This window comes from Podarcis melisellensis (genome assembly GCF_964234715.1).
Source record: "Podarcis melisellensis genome assembly, chromosome: 10".
Taxonomy (NCBI): Eukaryota; Metazoa; Chordata; class Lepidosauria; order Squamata; family Lacertidae; genus Podarcis; species Podarcis melisellensis.
The window spans coordinates 67,369,526-67,388,865 of record NC_138542.1 but is presented as its reverse complement, the minus strand read 5'-3'; the positions used below and the strand labels follow the sequence as shown (position 1 = coordinate 67,388,865).

General features: G+C 47.0%; 1 protein-coding gene and 1 long non-coding RNA gene across 3 annotated transcripts in view; both read right to left on the bottom strand.

The window, feature by feature from the left end:
- LOC309378846 overlaps positions 1-4,305 on the bottom strand; it is a 180,156-nt gene extending 175,851 nt beyond the window's left edge. The window contains exon 1 of the long non-coding RNA XR_014172179.1: positions 4,195-4,305. This is a non-coding gene — a long non-coding RNA (uncharacterized lncRNA). The remainder of the gene's footprint in view (positions 1-4,194) is intronic.
- Positions 1-18,674, bottom strand: part of PRKCQ (protein kinase C theta) — a 54,622-nt gene extending 35,948 nt beyond the window's left edge. The window contains exons 1-2 of one of the 2 annotated variants that reach the window (XM_081926972.1): positions 18,492-18,674; positions 3,393-3,518 (exon numbers count right to left, since the gene is read on the bottom strand). In XM_081926972.1, the coding sequence (XP_081783098.1) occupies positions 3,393-3,510 (118 nt within the window). In that variant the 5' untranslated portion in view covers positions 3,511-3,518; positions 18,492-18,674. The remainder of the gene's footprint in view (positions 1-3,392; positions 3,519-18,491) is intronic. The other variant, XM_081926973.1, reaches the window with a different exon arrangement.
- Positions 18,675-19,340: the final 666 nt, after the last annotated feature.

Genomic DNA, 19,340 nt, shown 5'->3' with positions numbered 1-19,340 from the left:
TCTTGATGTTCTGTGGCCGTGTCTTACCTGCTGAGCCAATGTCGGCTAAGCAGAAATATCTCTCTGGGTTTTCCAGACATCTCATAAGATCCTATTAATTGCCTTGAGATTTATGTGGATTGCAGTGTATTTAATTAACGGGCGATAATATTGGCGGAGAAGCAGCCATTTCTTTTGAGGGTGTTCGTTTAAGCAATTTCAGCCTCTCCATCAAAGCAACATGATTCTATAAAGCTTCTTAGTTTTCTGGCTCTTTCCCCAACAAGACATTATGGGATGTGTGTGTGTGTATTAAGTTCCCTGACCTTTCTGTGCAAGACTAAATGCTTTTCTGCATTAAGAGGGATTATTTTTAGCTTGCCGGCACTCTTGGATCTCAAGATTATTCTTTGGGTGAGTGTTTTTTTTAAAATGACTACAATAGCACCTTTTTTCTTTCCTTTTAAAAGGTACTTTTCTTTGCTTAGCGCCACTGTTTTGAATAAAGGCCTATTTTATCCAGTTCTGAAATTGGAGTGCTGAACATAATAAGGCAGATTCCTGATGTTTTCCATTCATACTGAGGAGTTCTGGAATGGCCAAGTCCTAAATCGTTCCTTAAAATCGCATGACACTCAAATACTGCTGCATGCTAAAAACAGGGAGAATAAACTAGCCCAAACTAGGCACTTTAAAATACAAATTATTTATTCTGCTTTTTTTCTTTTTGTAAAGAAAGTCAAAATTCACTTGGGAAGGCTGCAAGTTGGATGGGACAGAGGAAGGCTGACAAGAGAAAATTAGGGCCAGTGTCTTAGCTAAGTGACAGAACATCTGCTTGGCATGTAGAAGGCTGCGGGTTCAAGCCCTAGGTAGGGCTGGCAATGACTCCCTGTCTGAAATCCAGGAGAGCTGCCAGTCAGTGCAGACAATACTGAGTTTGATAGGATAAAGAAAATTTCCTATGTTCCCATGCTTAATTCCTTCCTTTTACCGTAGTTGTTTCCCTCCTCAAAAATGAAAAAAAAGGGGGGGAGGATCTGAGCAAGCTGTTTTACCTCTTCTTATTTTATTGAAAGATAAAAAAAAATACCTAATTACAAGTGTACAGAGTAAGATAAGACAAAAAGAAGAATAGAAGAAAAGAAATAGTACCCAGGCATGTAGAAAACTTTGGGGAAAAGATGTGACAATTGTATTTTTCTATCGGTGGGTAAAAAAAGGAGCTGCCGGAGGGCAATTTTTGAGCTGGGAACGGAACAGGAGGGAAAGGATGAAGTAGTCTCTATCTGCTCTTTCTCTGACCCAACTGCAGGCTGCTCTGTTGTCACCAACCTGCGACAGGGCCATTTCTGTAGTGGCTCCCCATTTGTGGAACGCCCACCCCAGTGAGGTACACCTGTCTTCCTCGTTATTGACTTTGAGGAGGAATCTAAAATCATTCCTGTTTGATGGCTGAAAGACACTGCTCCTGGCACCTCTCAGATTCTGGCAGCTCCAAGACAATTTTGTAAAACTGTTGTTAGAATATTTGAAAATAATCATGGCTGCGTTTGCCATTTCTGGACTCCTTTGGGAAGAAGAGCAGGATATAAATTGAATGAATGAATGAATGAATGGGCAACATAACAATTAAGGGGAATATAACAACAACAGCTAGGCTAGCTCAGTAGGTAGAGCATGAGAGGCGGGTTCGAATCCCACACTGGGCATTTTTAAAAAACAACAACAACAACTCTGCATTGCACGGAGTTGGACTAGAGGATCCTCGTTTTCCCCTCCAACTTAGAATTCCATGATTCTATATGAATCTTAGTTTGAAAATAAAACCATGACAGACAGGAACATATAAAATACAGACTGCATCAGGCCTCCCTCACTCATCTGAGACAGCCAAAATGACATCATGCGCATTCTCAGAAGTGGCGAATCGCAACTCGCGTGTGCGCAGACGCGCCACTGCGGGTTGCGTTCTTTTCATGTTGCGAACAGGCCTCCGGAATGGGTCCCATTCGCAACCAGAGGTACCACTGTATAAGATAAAAAACAAGTAAAATAAAACCTACATACAGCAACAGTGGTTTGTGTTGTGTATGCTCCTATGGTGTAAGTAATGGGCCCTGCCTGTATTTCACCATTAACATAATACTTCTTAATTGTATTTCAGTTCAACAATTGCTTTGATAAAATGCATTACTTTGTTATGTGCAAATGGCTTTAGATACCTATTAGGTCCATAAATTACCATATAGCATATATTCAACACAAAAAACAGCAACAATTTGTTGTTGACAAAGGACAGCTGGACATAGAAAGGGCCCCATTACCTTCAGTAGCTTATTTAAGGGACATCATCAATAAGGGACAGCAGCGGGACATGGCGCTGGGATAAGGGACTGTCCCGCCAAATAAGGGACGCTTGACAGCTATGGACAAGAACATATAAAATACCGACTGCATCAGGCCTCCCTCCCTCATCTGAGACAGCCATTCCAGCAGTGGGAGAGCTGGGAAGCAGAACTCACTCTACCAGATCCCTCCTGCCCCTGAACTATGCTAGTCGGCCATTGCAGAAACACCAACTGTTTAGAAATTGGTGTCTGAGTTTTGATTTTCCTCTGCCCTCCTTGTTCCTTTCCCCTTCTGTGTCGTGCTTCTCTAGATTGTAAACCTGCAAGCAGGGGCTGTCTTGTTTTGACTACTGTATACATAAGCCGCTCTGGAATGCTTTTAGGCTGGCGAGCAGGGTATACAAATGTTATCAATCAATCAATCAATCAATCAATGTTAATGTGCGATTTGAAACTTACTCTGGATAGACTCAGACTGCATCTCCCCCAGTAGGGCTGGCCCAAGACATTTTGGCGCCTGAGGCGAACCACAAAATGGCACCCCCTTCCCCACCGGGGAAGAAGGGTGAGTGAAGATCAAGAACAATATTTGTGGGTGGCCCACAAATATCTACATTGGGATCTGTTGTCCCTGCGGATCCTGCCGCCTGAGGCTGTCACCTCCCCTTGCCTCACAGCTTGGCCGGCCCTGACCATTGGCCATTGTTCAGCCTGGACACCGAGGTCCAGATCTGAAGGTCTTCTGGCGGTTCCCTCACTGTGAGAAGTGAAGGTACGAGGAACCAGGCAGAGGGCTTTCTCGGTGGTGGCGCCTGCCCTGTGGAACACCCTCTTATCAGATGTCAAGCAGATAAACAGCTATATGACTTTTAGAAGACATCTGAAGGCAGCTCTGTACAGGGAATGTTTTTAAGGTTTGACATTTCACTGTGTCTTCAATATTTTGCTGGAAGCCTCCCTGAGTGGCTAGAGAAACCCAGTCAGATGGGCAGCATATAAAAATAAAATATTGTTGTTGTTATTAAGCGCATGCATGCTCAAACATAAGAATAAAGCACTTACCCGACTCCACTGCTTCCTTGACTATCACTGCGCAATACGGATCGATCACATCTCCCTGGGAAGGGAGGTAAGGACCGCTGTCGTAGTTGGACAATCCAATACGCAGAAAAGGAGACATGTCGGTCTCTGCGAGGAGAAGAAAGCAGACGTTATTGGAGAGGCTCTCGCAACTGGCTTGGCTGTTGTAGTTTTAGCGTCTGTGGCAAGCCCGGGAATTTAACAGAGAAGTCGCTTATCCATTCCGGACAGCATTTCCCCTCTCCGTCCCGCAACCCGCTGAGTTAGCAAAACTTTCCCTGGCACATGGAGCGGCTATGCTGTCGGCTCCTCTGTATCGCTGGAGGCTGCTGTGGTCACCAAGGCAATGGTCGAGAATGACATCTGATTGACTTTGCTGGGTGAAAAGCAGCAGGCAGCTGCAGGAGGGCTAGAAATTGGATATTGGATGCTGGAGGAGGGGGGGGCGAGGGGGAAGCGTTTGCTCAGTGAACCCTGCAGAAGTCAATGCCAGGCATAAGCTGCCCAGGAAAGGGAGCCAGGAGCAAAGCAGTTTGCAAAATGGCACTGCAAGGAGGTGGCTGGAAGCTGGCATGGTTAAATAAGATGCTGTCTTATTTAAATTTGATGTGTTAAATTTGATATTTATACAGTGGCGGGTGGCTCTGTGGTCTAAACCACAGAGCCTAGGGTTTGCCGATTGGAAGGTCGGCGGTTCGAGACAGGTCGGCCCGTTGCTCGGTCCCTGCTCCTGCCCACCAAGCAGTTCAAAAGCACATCAAAGTGCAAGTAGATAAATAGGTACCACTCCGGCGGGAAGGTAAACGGCGTTTCCGTGCGCTGCTCTGGTTCTCCAGAAGCGGCTTAGTCAAGCTGGCCACATGACCCGGAAGCTGTCTGCAAACAAACGCCGACTCCCTCGGCCAGTAAAGCGAGATGAGCACTGCAAGCCCAGAGTCGTTCGCGACTGGACTTAACGGTCAGGGGTCCCTTTACCTTTACCTTTTACTTTGGTTCTCAAGTGCCTTGGTACTCAAACAACTTGAAACCCAAACACTGCAAACCCAGAAGTAAGTGTTCCGGTTTGTGAACGTTTTTGGAAGCTGAACGTGCTCTGTTTTGAGTGTTATGCTTCCGTTTTGAGTGTTACACTGAGGTCTGTCTGGTTTTGCTATTTATTTTGCGTTTTTTCTGTTTGCAGCTCTTTTGTTGTTGTTTTTTGTGACTGTGTGGAACCCAGTTCAGCTACTGAATGATTGCTTGTGTGATTGCAGCACATTGTTTCTTGCTTTCATTTCGTTAGATAGTAAAATTCATCTTAAATTACTGTTTTACTGGTTGTTTTTAAAAGTCTGGAACGGATTAATCCATTTTGCATTGCTTTCTATGGGAAAGTGTGCCTTGGTTTTGGAATGCTTTGGTTTTGGAATGGACTTCTGGAACTGATTAAGTTTGAGAACCAAGGTACCACTGTATACTGGATGGAAATGAAGTCAGCCAGTGAGTGGGACCTTGGATGGGTGAGCCTCACTGGAAGGGAAAACAAACACAGACCCTCCAAGCGTCCCTATTTTCCAGGGACAGTCCCGGATTTACAGGAGCTGTCACGCTTTCTGATTTGATCCCAGAATGTCTGCCGAGAAAGCCTTGTGACTGGCCGAAGATCACCCAGTGAGCTTCATGGTGGAACTGGGATTCGAACTCTGGTCTCCCAGGTCCTAGTTTGGCACTCTAACCTCCACACCACCATGTCATGGAGGGGGATGGCATTCACAATCCTTGATGGAGTGGCAGAAGCAGCAGTGAGGAGACAATGGAGTCAGAGGCAGACCGGGAAGAACATTGGCTTCATCATGCCAAAGGCCAACTCAATTTATTATTATAATTATTGTGCTTCTATCCCACCTTTTTCTTCAAGGTGGCATACATGGTTTCCTCCTCCTCATTGAGTCCTCACAACAACAAGAAGAGTTTGGATTTGATATCCCGCTTTATCACTACCCGAAGGAGTCTCAAAGCAGCTAACACTCTCCTTTCCCTTCCTCCCCCACAACAAACACTCTGTGAGGTGAGTGAGGCTGAGAGACTCCAGAGAAGTGTGACTGGCCCAAGGTCACCCAGCAGCTGCATGTGGAGGAGCGGGGAAGCAAACCCGGTTCACCAGATTATGAGCCATTTCAGGGCCACCATATATCTTTGGGGTGGGGGCCAGGTAGAGGCCGGGTCCCCCAATGTCCACAAATTGCGAAGGGGAAACGTGGAGCTGACCACAGCCCAACTCCAGTGGCCAGCTCCTTCCCTCCTCCTCCTGTATGGCTGCTGTGTTTGACTCTGACTGCATCTCCTCCCAGTGTCCTGACGCCCCATGTGTGAGGTCCATGCGCAACGTTGGCTCTCCCAATCACCCTGGCAAACTGGTTGCTCCAATCCCAGCAGTTCCTCCACATTTAACATAGGGTGGCGCTTCCTTTCTGAATTCCCTGCCTTGCTCATGTCTGCAAGGGGGCACAAAATTGTCGCAGGTGAAGTTCCTGTGGCCGAAAAACCTAACCACCGAGTGAGTGGGGTGGGGTAATCATTTTGCAGTACTTCCTGCCCATATCTACGTGAGAATGAAAGGCTCGGAGACCACCAAGTCCACTTGATCCCAGCAAAGGGCATGTAAAGACCATGTAAAGAGAAAATGGAATCTAGTCCCCATGAAATGAATCACCCTTCACACCAAAGGGTATGAATACAGACGAGACACCATAGACACATCATTAAACAATGGTGGGTTGCATCCAGGCTCATTTAGTCCAGCCCCACTGAAATCAATGAGGCTTCGGCCATGTTTAACTTGGCCCGTTGAGTTCAGTGGGACTTGAATTCAGCCAACTTAGTTTGCTCCAGTGCAAATAAATTGCAATAAAGAATGATCAGGTCGTTACGAGTTTAACCTTGTCAGTTTTCTGCGTAGAGTTTTGGCAGAATTGACAGAGCTAAAGAGGAAAACCTCCCCACCCCCAACCTATAAATGTACACCATCTACATACTAAAGAATAGAAGATCTTTTAACTTGAGATGTTATCAGGTTTTTTTCCACTGGAACAAAACTGCAGCAGTGACAACCATAAAGACCTTCTTTCTTTGTGCTGATTACGACTCCAAAATAAACTCTTACATATACCTTCCTTAGGCTGCAATCTTTACCTGGGAGCAAGTCCCATTGAACTTAATGGGGTTTATGGCTGAGTAGACCTGCAGAGGATTGTACTGCGCAAGTCTTTTTACCAAGTTAAAGTAGTGCAGCTGCTCTGTGCCGCAGGGATGTTGCGTTTATCTTGCAGTGAATGAACAACTGAACCAAACGGGGGCCCATTCAGGTTTAATTCAGCATGAAAAAAAAAGCCTTGAGGAATGAATGGGCATGATAAACGGTTCCGGTTCCATTCTCCTGCTCATAGCGGTTTGTCACTCATTCACAGCAAGCTCACCTTTCTCTAGTGAAAGCAACTGATCTTATTTTATTTTCCCAGAATGCCCAGGGCACTGCATGCTTTGGGGACAAGAGCAAAAGGTGACCAACTCTGTGTGTGTGTGTGTGTGTGGAGGGGGTGCCATTTTCTTCCAGAATGTTCCAGAATGACACAGTGATGGGGGCAGCCTGGGAAATTGCCTGCCTGCAATTGCCTGCCTGCCGACCTGTCTATCATGCAAGCAAGCCATCAAAAACAACAAGGCTGCAATCCTAACCCCACTTAGAATCACAGAATTGTAGAACTGGAAGGGACCGTGAGGGTGATCTAGCCCCAACTTCCAGCAATGCAGGGATCCTGATCCACTGACCCATTGGGCTACTGGAAGTAAGTACCATTGAATCTAATAGTAGGCAAGCTCATCCCAGGAGACTACAAATTTGTTCATAAAAAGTCTGTGTGAAAACTCCTGTGCATTTGAGAATGTGCTCTTTCCAATGTGCACATTTTTCTGTGCAATTTTGCCAGTTGTTGTTGTTGTTTAGTCGTTTAGTCGTGTCCGACTCTTCGTGACCCCCTGGACCAGAGCACGCCAGGCACTCCTGTCTTCCACTGCCTCCCGCAGTTTGGTCAGACTCATGTTTGTAGCTTCAAGAACACTGTCCAATCATCTCGTCCTCTGTTGTCCCCTTCTCAAGGAATCATATACAGGTAGGAATTTTATCCTTGGTGGAGGGAGAAAGCATAATACAATCATAGAATTGCAGAGCTCAAAGGGACCCTGAGGGGCATCCAGTCCAACCCCCAGAAATGCAGGAATTTCAACATGCAGTTGTTGACATCCGTCTGTCTCAGGAGATAACGGCGGAGTGCACTTTTAGGAGAGAAGTCAAACAGCTGAAGAGTTACAGCGCCTGCTGTGGCTGTAGAGACCGAGACAGGAGAGACATGTTTTGTTGCAGCTGGGGCAGAAGAAGGCGTCCGGTGGTGCTGCTGCAGGTGCACCAGGGCATTTCTTCTCTGTGTGCTCCTCCCAGCGGTCATTCCTCCTCAGCTCTTCCCCACAATTTGTTGTTGTTTAGTCATTTAGTCATGTCTGACTCTTTGTGACCCCATGGAGCAGAGCATGCCAGGCACTCCTGTCTTCCACTGCCTCCCGCACTTTGGTCAAACTCATGCTGGTCTCTTCGAGAACACTGTCCAACCATCTCGTCCTCTGTTGTCCCCTTCTCCTTGTGCCCTCCATCTTTCCCAACATCAGGGTCTTTTCCAGGGAGTCTTCTCTTCTCATGAGGTGGCCAAAATATTGGAGCCTCAGCTTCAGGACCTATCCTTCCAATAAGCACTCAGGACTGATTTCCTTCAGAATGGAGAGGTCTGATCTTCTTGCAGTCCATGGGACTCTCAAGAGTCTCCTGCAGCAACATAATTCAAAAGCATCCATTCTTTGGCGATCGGCCTTCTTTATGGTCCAGCTCTCACTTCCATACATCACTACTGGGAAAACCATAGCTTTTACTATACGGATTTTTGTCAGCAAGGTGATATCTCTGCTTTTTAGCAATTTTGCCTAGCGTTCACTTATTTTGCAAGCCATTTCCCTGGAACCCAATGCATTTCTGCGAATCATTATTTTCACCAATACCAACTGCCTTTTTGAACATACTTTTCACAAATAAGAACTTTTTTTTAATCCATTCGGCTGGATAACTGCATTGCAAAATTCAGAGAAATGCGGCTTCAGAAGGAGAGCTGTGTTTCGATTCGCGTTGAGAAGAGTGAATTTTGCAGGTTTGCATCGGAAAGGTGAACCAAATGAACTTCTCCAATGGCTCGATTAAGTGCAGAAAGTCCTCATATTAGGGGAGTTGTGGAAAAGGCGAGTTAAGATGCTGCACGTTTGCAAATAGATTCAAGCGGCATCATTTCTCTGCCTTCAAATTGTGCAACTACTGCCAGCGCTTTCCGCCTCTGGGTGAAACTGGTCTGGAAAAGGAGCTGTCCATCCTTTAATTAAACACCCACACCAGCCACACAGAGAGGACCAAAGGTATCTAATGGCACACTTGGCATCTAACATTACCTCTTTTGTATTCTGCACTCCTTGCTTAGAGTCTACCGGAGAGCCAGTGACTAAACGATCAGATGTCATGGACTGGCTGGATGCAGAGCAATGGTGAGAGGTACCAGCTAGGGAACCCCAAGGGAACTCCCAGGGCAAGAAGGCTCAGAGCCAGGGGATTGCTGGTGGGGTTAGAGGGAGAAGAGGGAGCAGTCCAGAATCAGTGGCAGGAGAGGAAGGGGGCCAGGATACAGAGATGAGACAGGTTGCCGAAGAAGCCAGGGCACAGGGAGGCAACCTAAGGCCCATGGGCCATAAGCGGCCCACGGAGGTTGTTTAACTGGCCCCCGAGCCACCCCGGAAATGAGATAACCACTCAGCGAGTCCCCGTACACTGCGCTAAACCGGAGCAGCAAAGTGTGGGGACTCGCTTCCATGGTGCTGGAGCATCTGAGCATGCTCGGATGCCAAAAATCGCATTTGCACAGGCGCAGATGTTGGAAATTGTGGTCACACGGGCTCATGCGCGCGCACGATCTGGCCCATGGAGGGAACCTACCCCTTGCTGACCCCTGAGTCAGAGAGTCTCTCCTACCTGCTTTGACCAATTTGCCTCACCTCTAGCCTCCCAGAAAACATAAAGGAGTGAAGAGGGAAGAGCAATGAGTAAATAGATGAAGGAGCCTGAGATTGTTTGGGAATATCTGGCCCGCTGGTCAGTTTAATCTGGTCCCTGGGGTCAAATCCTTTAAAAAAGCTCAACATTTGGCTTTCAGTCAAGATGGCGGCTGGCCAAGCAGTCAGCCCCAGAGTGCTGCAGATTTTATTTGAATTCTAATTGTTTGGGAAGGACCCAGGGAGAGGAGGAATCTTAGGGAGCGGTGGGGACATTCAGCCCCCACAATTGCCTTGTTGGGGGAGACCTAATGGGAAGAGTTGCTGTCATCACTAGGCCTGTGCTGTTTTGGTTTCTTTGAATAAAGAGTTAACGTCACCTACACTGGGTAGAGTCGTACCTCAGAAGTTGAACGGGATCCATTCCAGACGTCCATTCGACTTCCGAAACGTTCAGAAACCAAAACGTGGCTTCTGATTGGTTGCAGGAGTTTCCATCAGAAGCCACGTTGGACGTTCGGCTTCCAAAAGGATGTTCGAAAACCAGAACACTCATTTCTGGTTTTCGATCGTTTGGGAGCCGGAACGTTTGACTCCCAAGGCGCTTGGGAGCTGAGGTACGTCTGTATTTTATCGCTGATCATGCCTGACTCCGGTTCCTGACATCAGGCTTCATTTTCCTGAAGTTTCATGGAAGCCATTTACAGGGTTATTTCCCCCACGAAGAGAGAGTCCTGGATTCTTGTGGTGTCTCTGAACTATCTGCGCAGCGAGAAATATTAGTAGGTGCACATTTAGTGTGCGGGAGCAGGGCAGCAACAATTGGAACCTGGTTAATTTGCTTTCATTCCAAAATGATTCATTTATTCAATCCCTTTATTAGCTGCCTAATAAAAACATTTCTCCAAGCAGCATACTGTATGAGGGAACGCAAAAAAATTAAGCAACAATCAAATACTAAACCAATAAAGCCCATCCAACTGAAATTCAATATTAAAATAAACAGATGCAGGGAAGAATGAATGGGTGGGAATGAGAGTCTAATCAGGTCTCCCATTCATAATATTTGGGGTTGCAGCAGAGGTGGGTGGGTTATCTTATTATGGTTGTGGCGGCTTATAATTACATGGCTGGGTAGAACCACCTCAACAAAAAAGTTTTGGGCAGATGCCAAACACAATACTACAAAGGCAGCTGCCTATTTTGTGTTTTAATATTTTGTTGGAAGCTGCCCAGAGTGGCTGTGGCAACCCAGTCAGATGGGCGGCATATAAATAACAAAATTATTATTATTATTACAGTGGTACCTCGGGTTACAGACGCTTCAGGTTACAGACCCAGAAATAGTACCCCAGGTTAAGAACTTTGCTTCAGGATGAGAACAGAAATCGTGCTCCGGCGGCACGGTGGCAGCAGGAGGCCCCATTAGCTAAAGTGGTGCTTAAGAACAGTTTCAGGTTAAGAATGGACCTCCGAAACAAATGAAGTATGTAACCAGAGGTACCACTGTATTAATTTCATCAATGGGCAGGGAGTTCCAAAGGGGAGGAGCCACCACACTGAAGGATTGATTCCGTGAGTGTGTGGAATGAACATAGACGACACTTAGAGCTCCAATGCAAACATTTTGCATTTATAGTGGTACCTTGGGTTACAGACTCCGCTAACCCAGAAATAGTACCACGGGTTAAGAACTTTGCTTCAGGATGAGAACAGAAATTATGCTCTGGTGACGGGAGGCCCCATTAGCCAAAGTGGTACCTCAGGTTAAGAACAGTTTCAGGTTAAGAACGAACCTCCAGAACGAATTAAGTTCTTAACCCGAGGTACCACTGTAAAGCCATTTCCCGTTCCTGGGGAGATGATGTTGCGGGCTAGGAGCAAGCCCTCTGCACGCGCACCGGGCGGGATAGCCCTTGCACCATTGGATGGTCCTTGGCCACATCATCCCTAGGCCATCCAATCCGGATGGTCCAGGGGCGTGGCACGGGCTATTTAAACTTCCTGCGGCCGAGGGCTTGCCCCTGTTTTCTCCCTGCTCAGTATTCTGTTAAAGCAACCTTTCTCTACCTGTGGGTCCCCAGATGTTGTTGAACTACAACTCCCATCACCCCTAGCTAGCAAGGCCAGAGCTCAGGGATGATGGGAGTTGTAGTCCAACAACATCTGGGGACCCACAGGTTGAGAACCACTGCGTTAAAGGAATCTGGGGTGTGTGGTCTCTGTCCGAAACCCCAGACAGGGGGCTAGGACCATGCCATGACCCCTAGCGGTGACCCTGGGGGAGTCCCTAGTTGATGTGCATCAGCAGGGCTCCCCCTACTGGTGGTTAACCCTTTCAGAACTCCTGCAGACTGGCAGGAGTCAGATATAGTCATGTGGTTTCCAATGCCTAAGCCAATACCACTCACATTCTGTAACCAATAAAGTTGTGGCCTTTTTCGCCCATTAACCTAAAATACTGTTTCATGTGTCTTTATTTCACTTCGCGGGAGGGTTTGGGACCTTGCCATGCAATGTCCCGATACCCTCTAGAATTAAGAAAACATCCCCGCATTGCCAGCTGACTTGATGCAAGTGAAATTTGAACTCAGGGCCGGGACGTTCTGCTTCTACAACACCCCTGGTCTCAAAACACACACACAGAGACGTGTTTTTTCATTGGAGGACGTTAAAGCAAAGCCAATGAATATCTAACCGTGAAGATACACAAAATGAAAGGGTTTAAGCTCAGTGAGAAGGAGGAGGATTGGTTTGAGAAGATATTGAATTATTTGGGCAGGTTTGAACAATTTAGGGCAATTAAAATGCTAAAAGTTAAATAAACCTTGTGGAGGGAGGAGTGTTAATGTATATAGAATTGTACATATGGTTGATTTGAATATGTTATTCTTGATTATGTATACCCAATGTATCAGCCACCTGGGGGGGGGGGTCTCATTGTTTGTGTTTTGGTTGTTGGTAAAATACAACAACAACAACAACAACAACAATAAAAAAGTAAAGTGAAGCCAAGCTGCTCAGGGGTGGGTTCTGCACACTGATGGGAAAAAAGAATCATTTCTCCTCCACCCCCACCCCCCAGTCCTATTTATTCCTATACCCTGGGGGAGCCAGTGTCTTTTCTTTGAGAAAAAACTGTGCTGGTACCAAGGGCACTGACTTGCCCCCTACATTGCAGGGGCTCATCATGTGACGCGCCAGGTATTTATTTATTTATTTATTTATTTATTTATTTATTTATTTATACCCTGCCCATCTGGCTGGGCTTCCCCAGCCACTCTGGGCGGCTTCCAATCAAATATTAAAATACTGTAATACCACAAACATTAAAAAGCTTCCCTAAACAGGGCTGCCTTCGGATGTCTTCTAAAAGTGTGGTAGTTGTTGTTCTCTTTGACATCTGGTGGGAGGGAGTTCCACAGGGCGGGCGCCACTACCAAGAAGGCCCTCTGCCTGGTTCCCTGTAACTTGACTTCTCACAGCGAGGGAACTGCCAGAAGGCCCTCAGAGCTGGGGGTGGAGACGCTCCTTCAGGTATACTGGACCGAGGCTGTTTAGGTCTTTAAAGGTCAGCACCGACACTTTGAATTGTGCTCGGAAACATACTGGGAGCCAATGTAGGTCTTTCAGGACCGGTGTTATGTGGTCTTGGCGGCCGCTCCCAGTCACCAGTCTAGCTGCCGCATTCTGGATTAGTTGTAGTTTCCGAGTCACCTTCAAAGGTAGCCCCACGTAGAGCGCATGGCAGTAGTCCAAGCGAAAGATAACCAGAGCATGCACCACTCTGGTGAGACAGTCTGCGGGCAGATAGGGTCTCAGCCTGCGTACCAGATGGAGCTGTTAGACAGCTGCCCTGGACACGGATTTGACCTCTGCCTCCATGGACAGCTGTGAGTCCAAAATGACTCCCAGGCTGTGCACCTGGTCCTTCAGGGGTACAGTTACCCCATTCAGGACCAGGGAGTCCTCTACACCCGCCCGCCTCCTGTCCCCCCAAACAGTACTTCTGTCTTGTCAGGATTCAACCTCAATCTGTTAGCCGCCATCCATCCTCCAACTGCACATCATGTGACATGTCCCACCCTCCACCTAGCGTGCGATGCTGGCAAGCCAAATGGGTAATGGGGAGCACGGAACTGGTCTCTGCACTTAGCTTTCTCCTCCCTGCGCAACATGGTGGGGAGAAGGCGGTGGAGCAGGCCACAGGATTTTTGGGGGAGCCCTCCTTGAATTTTTTGGGGGGGCTGAAGACCCCTCAGCCTGCACCACTTGGTGTCCCTGCCCGGTACTGCGTACAGCTGAGTACGCCCAGAAAAAACAAAGCACTGTGAGGCGAACAAAGGTATTAAAAATTCAGGGGTTTTTTTGTCTGTAGGTTTCTCATTCAAACAGATCCGTTTCCTGGAACGGCTGACTCTCCGCCTGTAAGTTTCCTGCTCCAACCACACACTGACACTCTCAACTTTCTGCCACCTAACTGTCACACTTAATTCGAGGTGCTGGGAGCCAGCCCATCTAGTGGGTCTTAAAGGAAGCAGTGCTCCTGTGCCAACACTGGTGCCACTCAGAATTAGGCCACCAGAATCAGAACGTTGGAGAATTAGGGAAGAGCCACAGAGCATCATCTTCACATGCTTAATGTCACAGGTTCAGTCCCCGGCAGCTCCAGTTAGGGCTAGGAACAGCTTCTGTCCCAAACTCTGGAAAGCTACTGAGCTATAAGGACGCCAATGGCCTGACTCAGTATAAGGCAGGGTCCTATTTTCTTGGATGCGGGTGGCGCTGTGGGTTAAACCACAGAGCCTAGGACTTGCCGATCAGAAGGTTGACGGTTTGAATCCCCGTGACAGAGTGAGCTCCCGTTGCTCAGTCCCTGCACCTGCCAACCTAGCAGTTCGAAAGCACGTCAAAGTGCAAGTAGATCAATAGGTACCACTCCAGCGGGAAGGTAAACGGCATTTCCGTGCACTGCTCTGGTTTGCCAGAAGCGGCTTAGTCATGCTGGCCACATGACCCGGAAGCTGTACGCCGGCTCCCTCGGCCAATAAAGCGAGATGAGCGCCGCAACCCCAAAGTCGGTCACGACTGGACCTAATGGTCAGGGGTCCCTTTACCTTATTTTCTATTTCCTCCCCAACAACTCATACCTACAAAACCTCACTTAGACATTTTTCAGTTTGTTTACTGGAAATGCTTACGGAGCTGTCTTTCCACTCGAAACCGAATGTTCAAGGGGGTCATAGATCAATATTAAAATTGATAAAACAACAACAAGCATAAATCAACATGGTGACAATAAAAGCAGCAGTCCCAGAAACATGGACAGACAAATCTGTCAGTTTTGCTTTCTCTCTGCTTCTCGTTTTTTCAAAACATCAGTAAGGCCGCATTTCCAGATCAGTTTGCAGTAAAAAGAACTCAACATGAAAATTCATCAGCATTTTCACAAAGATTTCCCCTAATGCATATAGTTTGCATGCAATTTCGTCCAACACACACATTTCTGCAAATCAATTTTCCCATATATGATGCTTTTCTGTGTGCTCTTTTTTTCATTAACATATACACACACTTTATCCTAATTCAGGGTATTCATAATGAAGTATACAGTTTCAACACACTGTCAATGGAAACTGTATACTTCATTATGAATCACCCTGTATATGCACTTGTCCACACAATATTTGGCTGAAGAACCGAATTACAAAATTCAGAAAAGTGTGGATTTCAAAGGAGGTTGTGTTTTGCTTCAAATGGTATTTTGAATTAGGCAGGTTCACCTTTACACATGAACCAAATCAAATTTATTCCCCATCCCTACCAGGATGAGTTCAGAAGTCCTAAACTGGCCTGCACTTGCAGATGCTTTTTCAAACAAAAAATTGCTTAGCAGGCAGCATTGAGCAAGGTGCAAAATGGATCTCTTTGAGGGAGCGCATCCCACCAATAAGAGCAAAAAGTCAACAAGTTTTGGTTTTTTTGCCACCAGTTATCTCTCTAGACGTCCTTTTGAGATGGTGACCTGGTCTCCAACTTTGCAAAGGCCAGTTTTTGATCTTGAAGGGCTGTCAAAAGATAGTCTGTTCAAGGTCTGGTTTAAAGAGAAATAACCTCGAAGCAGCCCTCCCACACCGGAAAGCAGACTGAGCAGTCCATGGCTCAGCTGACTAATAATAATAATAATAATAATAATAATAATAATAATAATAATAAACCTCTCCATTCTGAAGGAAATCAGCCCTGAGTGCTCACTGGAAGGACAGATTGTGAAGCTGAGGCTCCAATACTTTGGCCACCTTATGAGAAGAGAAGACTCCCTGGAAAAGACCCTGATGCTGGGAAAGATGGAGGGCACAAGGAGAAGGGGATGACAGAGGATGAGATGGTTGGACAGTGTTCTCGAAGCAACTAACATGAGTTAGACCAAACTGCGGGAGGCAGTGGAAGACAGGAGTGCCTGGCATGCTCTGGTCCATGGGGTCACGAAGAGTCGGACATGACTAAACGACTAAACAACAACAACAATTTATTATTTGTACCCCGCCCACCTGGCTGGGTTTCCCCAGACACTCTGGGCTGCTTCCAACAAAGATTAAAAATACATTAAAATGTCACACATTAAAAACTTCCCACAACAGCAGCTCACTTCCTAATTGACTGCCATTGCTGCTTTCCCTCTGGCATTTACACAACGGCAACTTCCCACAAGTTACACAAGCGGCGTTCTAACACAGACACAACAAATGACACCATCCTGACTTCTGCGTCCAGATTCCCCAACTTACACACTGAATACAGAAGGACCATCTACAGAGTTGTAACTAGAGATAGGGGAGAAACATGATTCAGTTTGTAGTTAAAGGTCAGCCGGTTTAATTTGCACTGTTGGAAACAATGCATAAAGCTAAACACAGCCGGATTTTGCAATGGAGTTCATCAGTCAAGTGATGTGTGCAAAGGTGCAAATATTGGGGGGGGGGGGAGTGTGGAACGCATATATCTGTGAAAACTGCATGCAAAGTGCATTATGTTAAGGAAACCCCTTTGCCCGAAATCCATAATTTAGGCAAAAATCGCATAGGGAAAATGGGCATGTTAGGAGATATCCACACTTAAATGCTGATGAATTCTTGTGGGGGTAAAAAACAACAACTGCGACTTTGAAGAAGAATGGGGACTTTTTACAAAAGTACTTAAAAAGACAACAAAATGAATTGGACTCCTTGGCAGGTTTTGAATCAACATACACAAATTTAGTGTTTGGTAACATGGTAGATAGATAATATAAGGACTGAAATAATTTTATAATATGCAGAGAGTGACGTGTGTTGAGAAATCAGATAGAGGAGCTGAAGGACGTCTTGTGGGGGGAAGGAGGAGTTTGATGGGGAATGGGGGGGGAAGGGGGAAATAATGAATATGATAAGTTTTCATATACTGTTATGTGGAAATTGTTAATAAAAAATATATATATATAAAAAAACAACTGGCAAACTGGTGTGGAGATGTGGAGAGCTGAATTTGATACTGGAAAAATGAGAAACAGATCTGAAATTGACTGATTTCTCCATGCCTGGTGTCAACTTAAGGCTCTGAGATTGCACACCCAACACAGCATTTCCAACTTCTCGCCGTGTGATCTGCTCCTGTTCCTTTTCACAGAGTTCTGCTGTTGGCGCTTCCTTCCCATGGCACAGAGCCAACATTAGCCACCTGCCCGTCAAACTGCTGTTGAAAGGGCACAGGGACCGGCCTAAAAGTTGGCAACCCCAGCTCACTCCTGAGCCTCAAATAACTGTGCAGCGCTGGCAAGTTGCCGCTTCGGCCCTGGGCAAGAAAAGCACTTATAGAAAGAGGAAAGCCTTTGCCATTTGAGATCTGGCCTTGCGAGGCCTGGCAGACGAGGGCAGGTACAGAATAAGCTTGCCAGTTTATAAAGGGGGACCACCACCCCATTCGGCCCAGCCTTTCACTAAGGTTTGTAACCTGAAGAGGAGAAAAAAACAAAACACTTTTCCTGGTGTGGAGCTGAAACAACCCCTTGCTTTTCGTCGCTGTGAAAAGAGACAGCAGAAATGGATGTTCAAAAGTGACAAAATGCTGTCAAGGGGTGGTGGGGGTTGGGAAGTGGGGGTTACAGCCAACCAAGTTTTACTCTGAGTAGACCCAGTAAGATGAATGAACCTAAGTTAGTCACGTCTAATGACATCCACGGAAGTGAGAGCTGGACCATAAAGAAGGCTGATCGCCAAAGAATGGATGCTTTTGAATTCTGGTGCTGGAGGAGACTCTTGAGAGTCCCATGGACTGCAAGAAGATCAAACCTCTCCATTCTGAAGGAAATCAGCCCTGAGTGCTCACTGGAAGGACAGATCCTGAAGCTGAGGCTCCAATACTTTGGCCACCTCATGAGAAGAGAAGACTCCCTGGAGAAGACCCTGATGTTGGGAAAGCTGGAGGGCACAAGGAGAAGGGGACGACAGAGGACGAGATGGTTGGACAGTGTTCTCGAAGCTACCAGCATGAGTTTGACCAAACTGCGGGAGGCAGTGGAAGACAGGAGTGCCTGGCGTGCTCTGGTCCATGGAGTCACGAAGAGTCGGACACGACTAAACAACTAAACAACAACAACATCCACAGGTCTACTCTGTGATTAATAGCTTGGTTGGTAGAGCACGAGACTCTTAAGCGCAGGGTTGTTCGAGCCCCACGTTGGGTAAAAGATTCCTGCATTGAAGCGGGTTGGACTAGATGACCCTTGGGGTCCCTTCCAACTTTACAATTCTATGAGTCTATGAGCAGGACGAGGACTGTATACACCCTCTTTCCCTACACACACACACACACACACACACACACACACACACTCACTCACACTGCAAGCTTAGAGAGCCTGTGTGACATTACAAAAGTTCCAGGGGGAGAATATTCTGCCTCTCCACGGCTCCCCATTCCCCCCCATACCTGATCTCCAAGTTGCGCCCTCCTTCCTTTTCCCCCCGTCCTGTCTGCTTCAGCCAGTGCACTCTCAAGAAGTTCAGCTCGAGTTGTGGCTGCTGCTGTCTCCTCCTCCTCCTTCTCCTCCTGCTGCTACAGCTGCCGCTTTCAGTTACCCACACGGCCACCCACACAGCCGCCGCCACCTGACTGCTGCTGTCGCTGCCTGGGGCACAGAGATGGAATTCAAGATGCTGCAGGGAGCCTGCTGTGAGAGGACGCAGTGCCAGCAAGCTGGGGGCTCCCCTAGGGAATTCTGCACATTTCCACATCCATTTGTGTGTCTGTCTGTGTGTGTGTGTGTAGACCTCATTCTGAAAACTCACCCTCATATGGGTGCAAATTTCTCCTGAGATTGACACACCCTCACATGCAATATTGCCAAATGCACATGCATTTTCACAAAGGAATTCCCCCCTAATGCAACACATTTTCCTGGGTTATCTTCACCAATATGTGCACATTGTCTTTTTGGACTGAAAAACTGCACTGAATATTCGGCGACAGGCGGATTTTGAAGGACGGCTGCGTTTCGGCATGTCTACTGTTTCGAAAAGTGCAAACCAGGTAAAGGTAAAGGGACCCCTGACCATTAGGTCCAGTTGTGGCCGACTCTGGGGTTGCAGCGCTCATCTCACTTTATTGGCCGAGGGAGCTGGTGTACAGCTTCTGGGTCATGTGGCCAGCATGACTAAGCCGCTTCTGGTGAACCAGAGCAGCGCACGGAAATGCTATTTACCTTCCCGCCGGAGCAGTACCTATTTATCTACTTGCACTTTGACGTGCTTTCGAACTGCTAGGTTGGCAGGAGCTGGG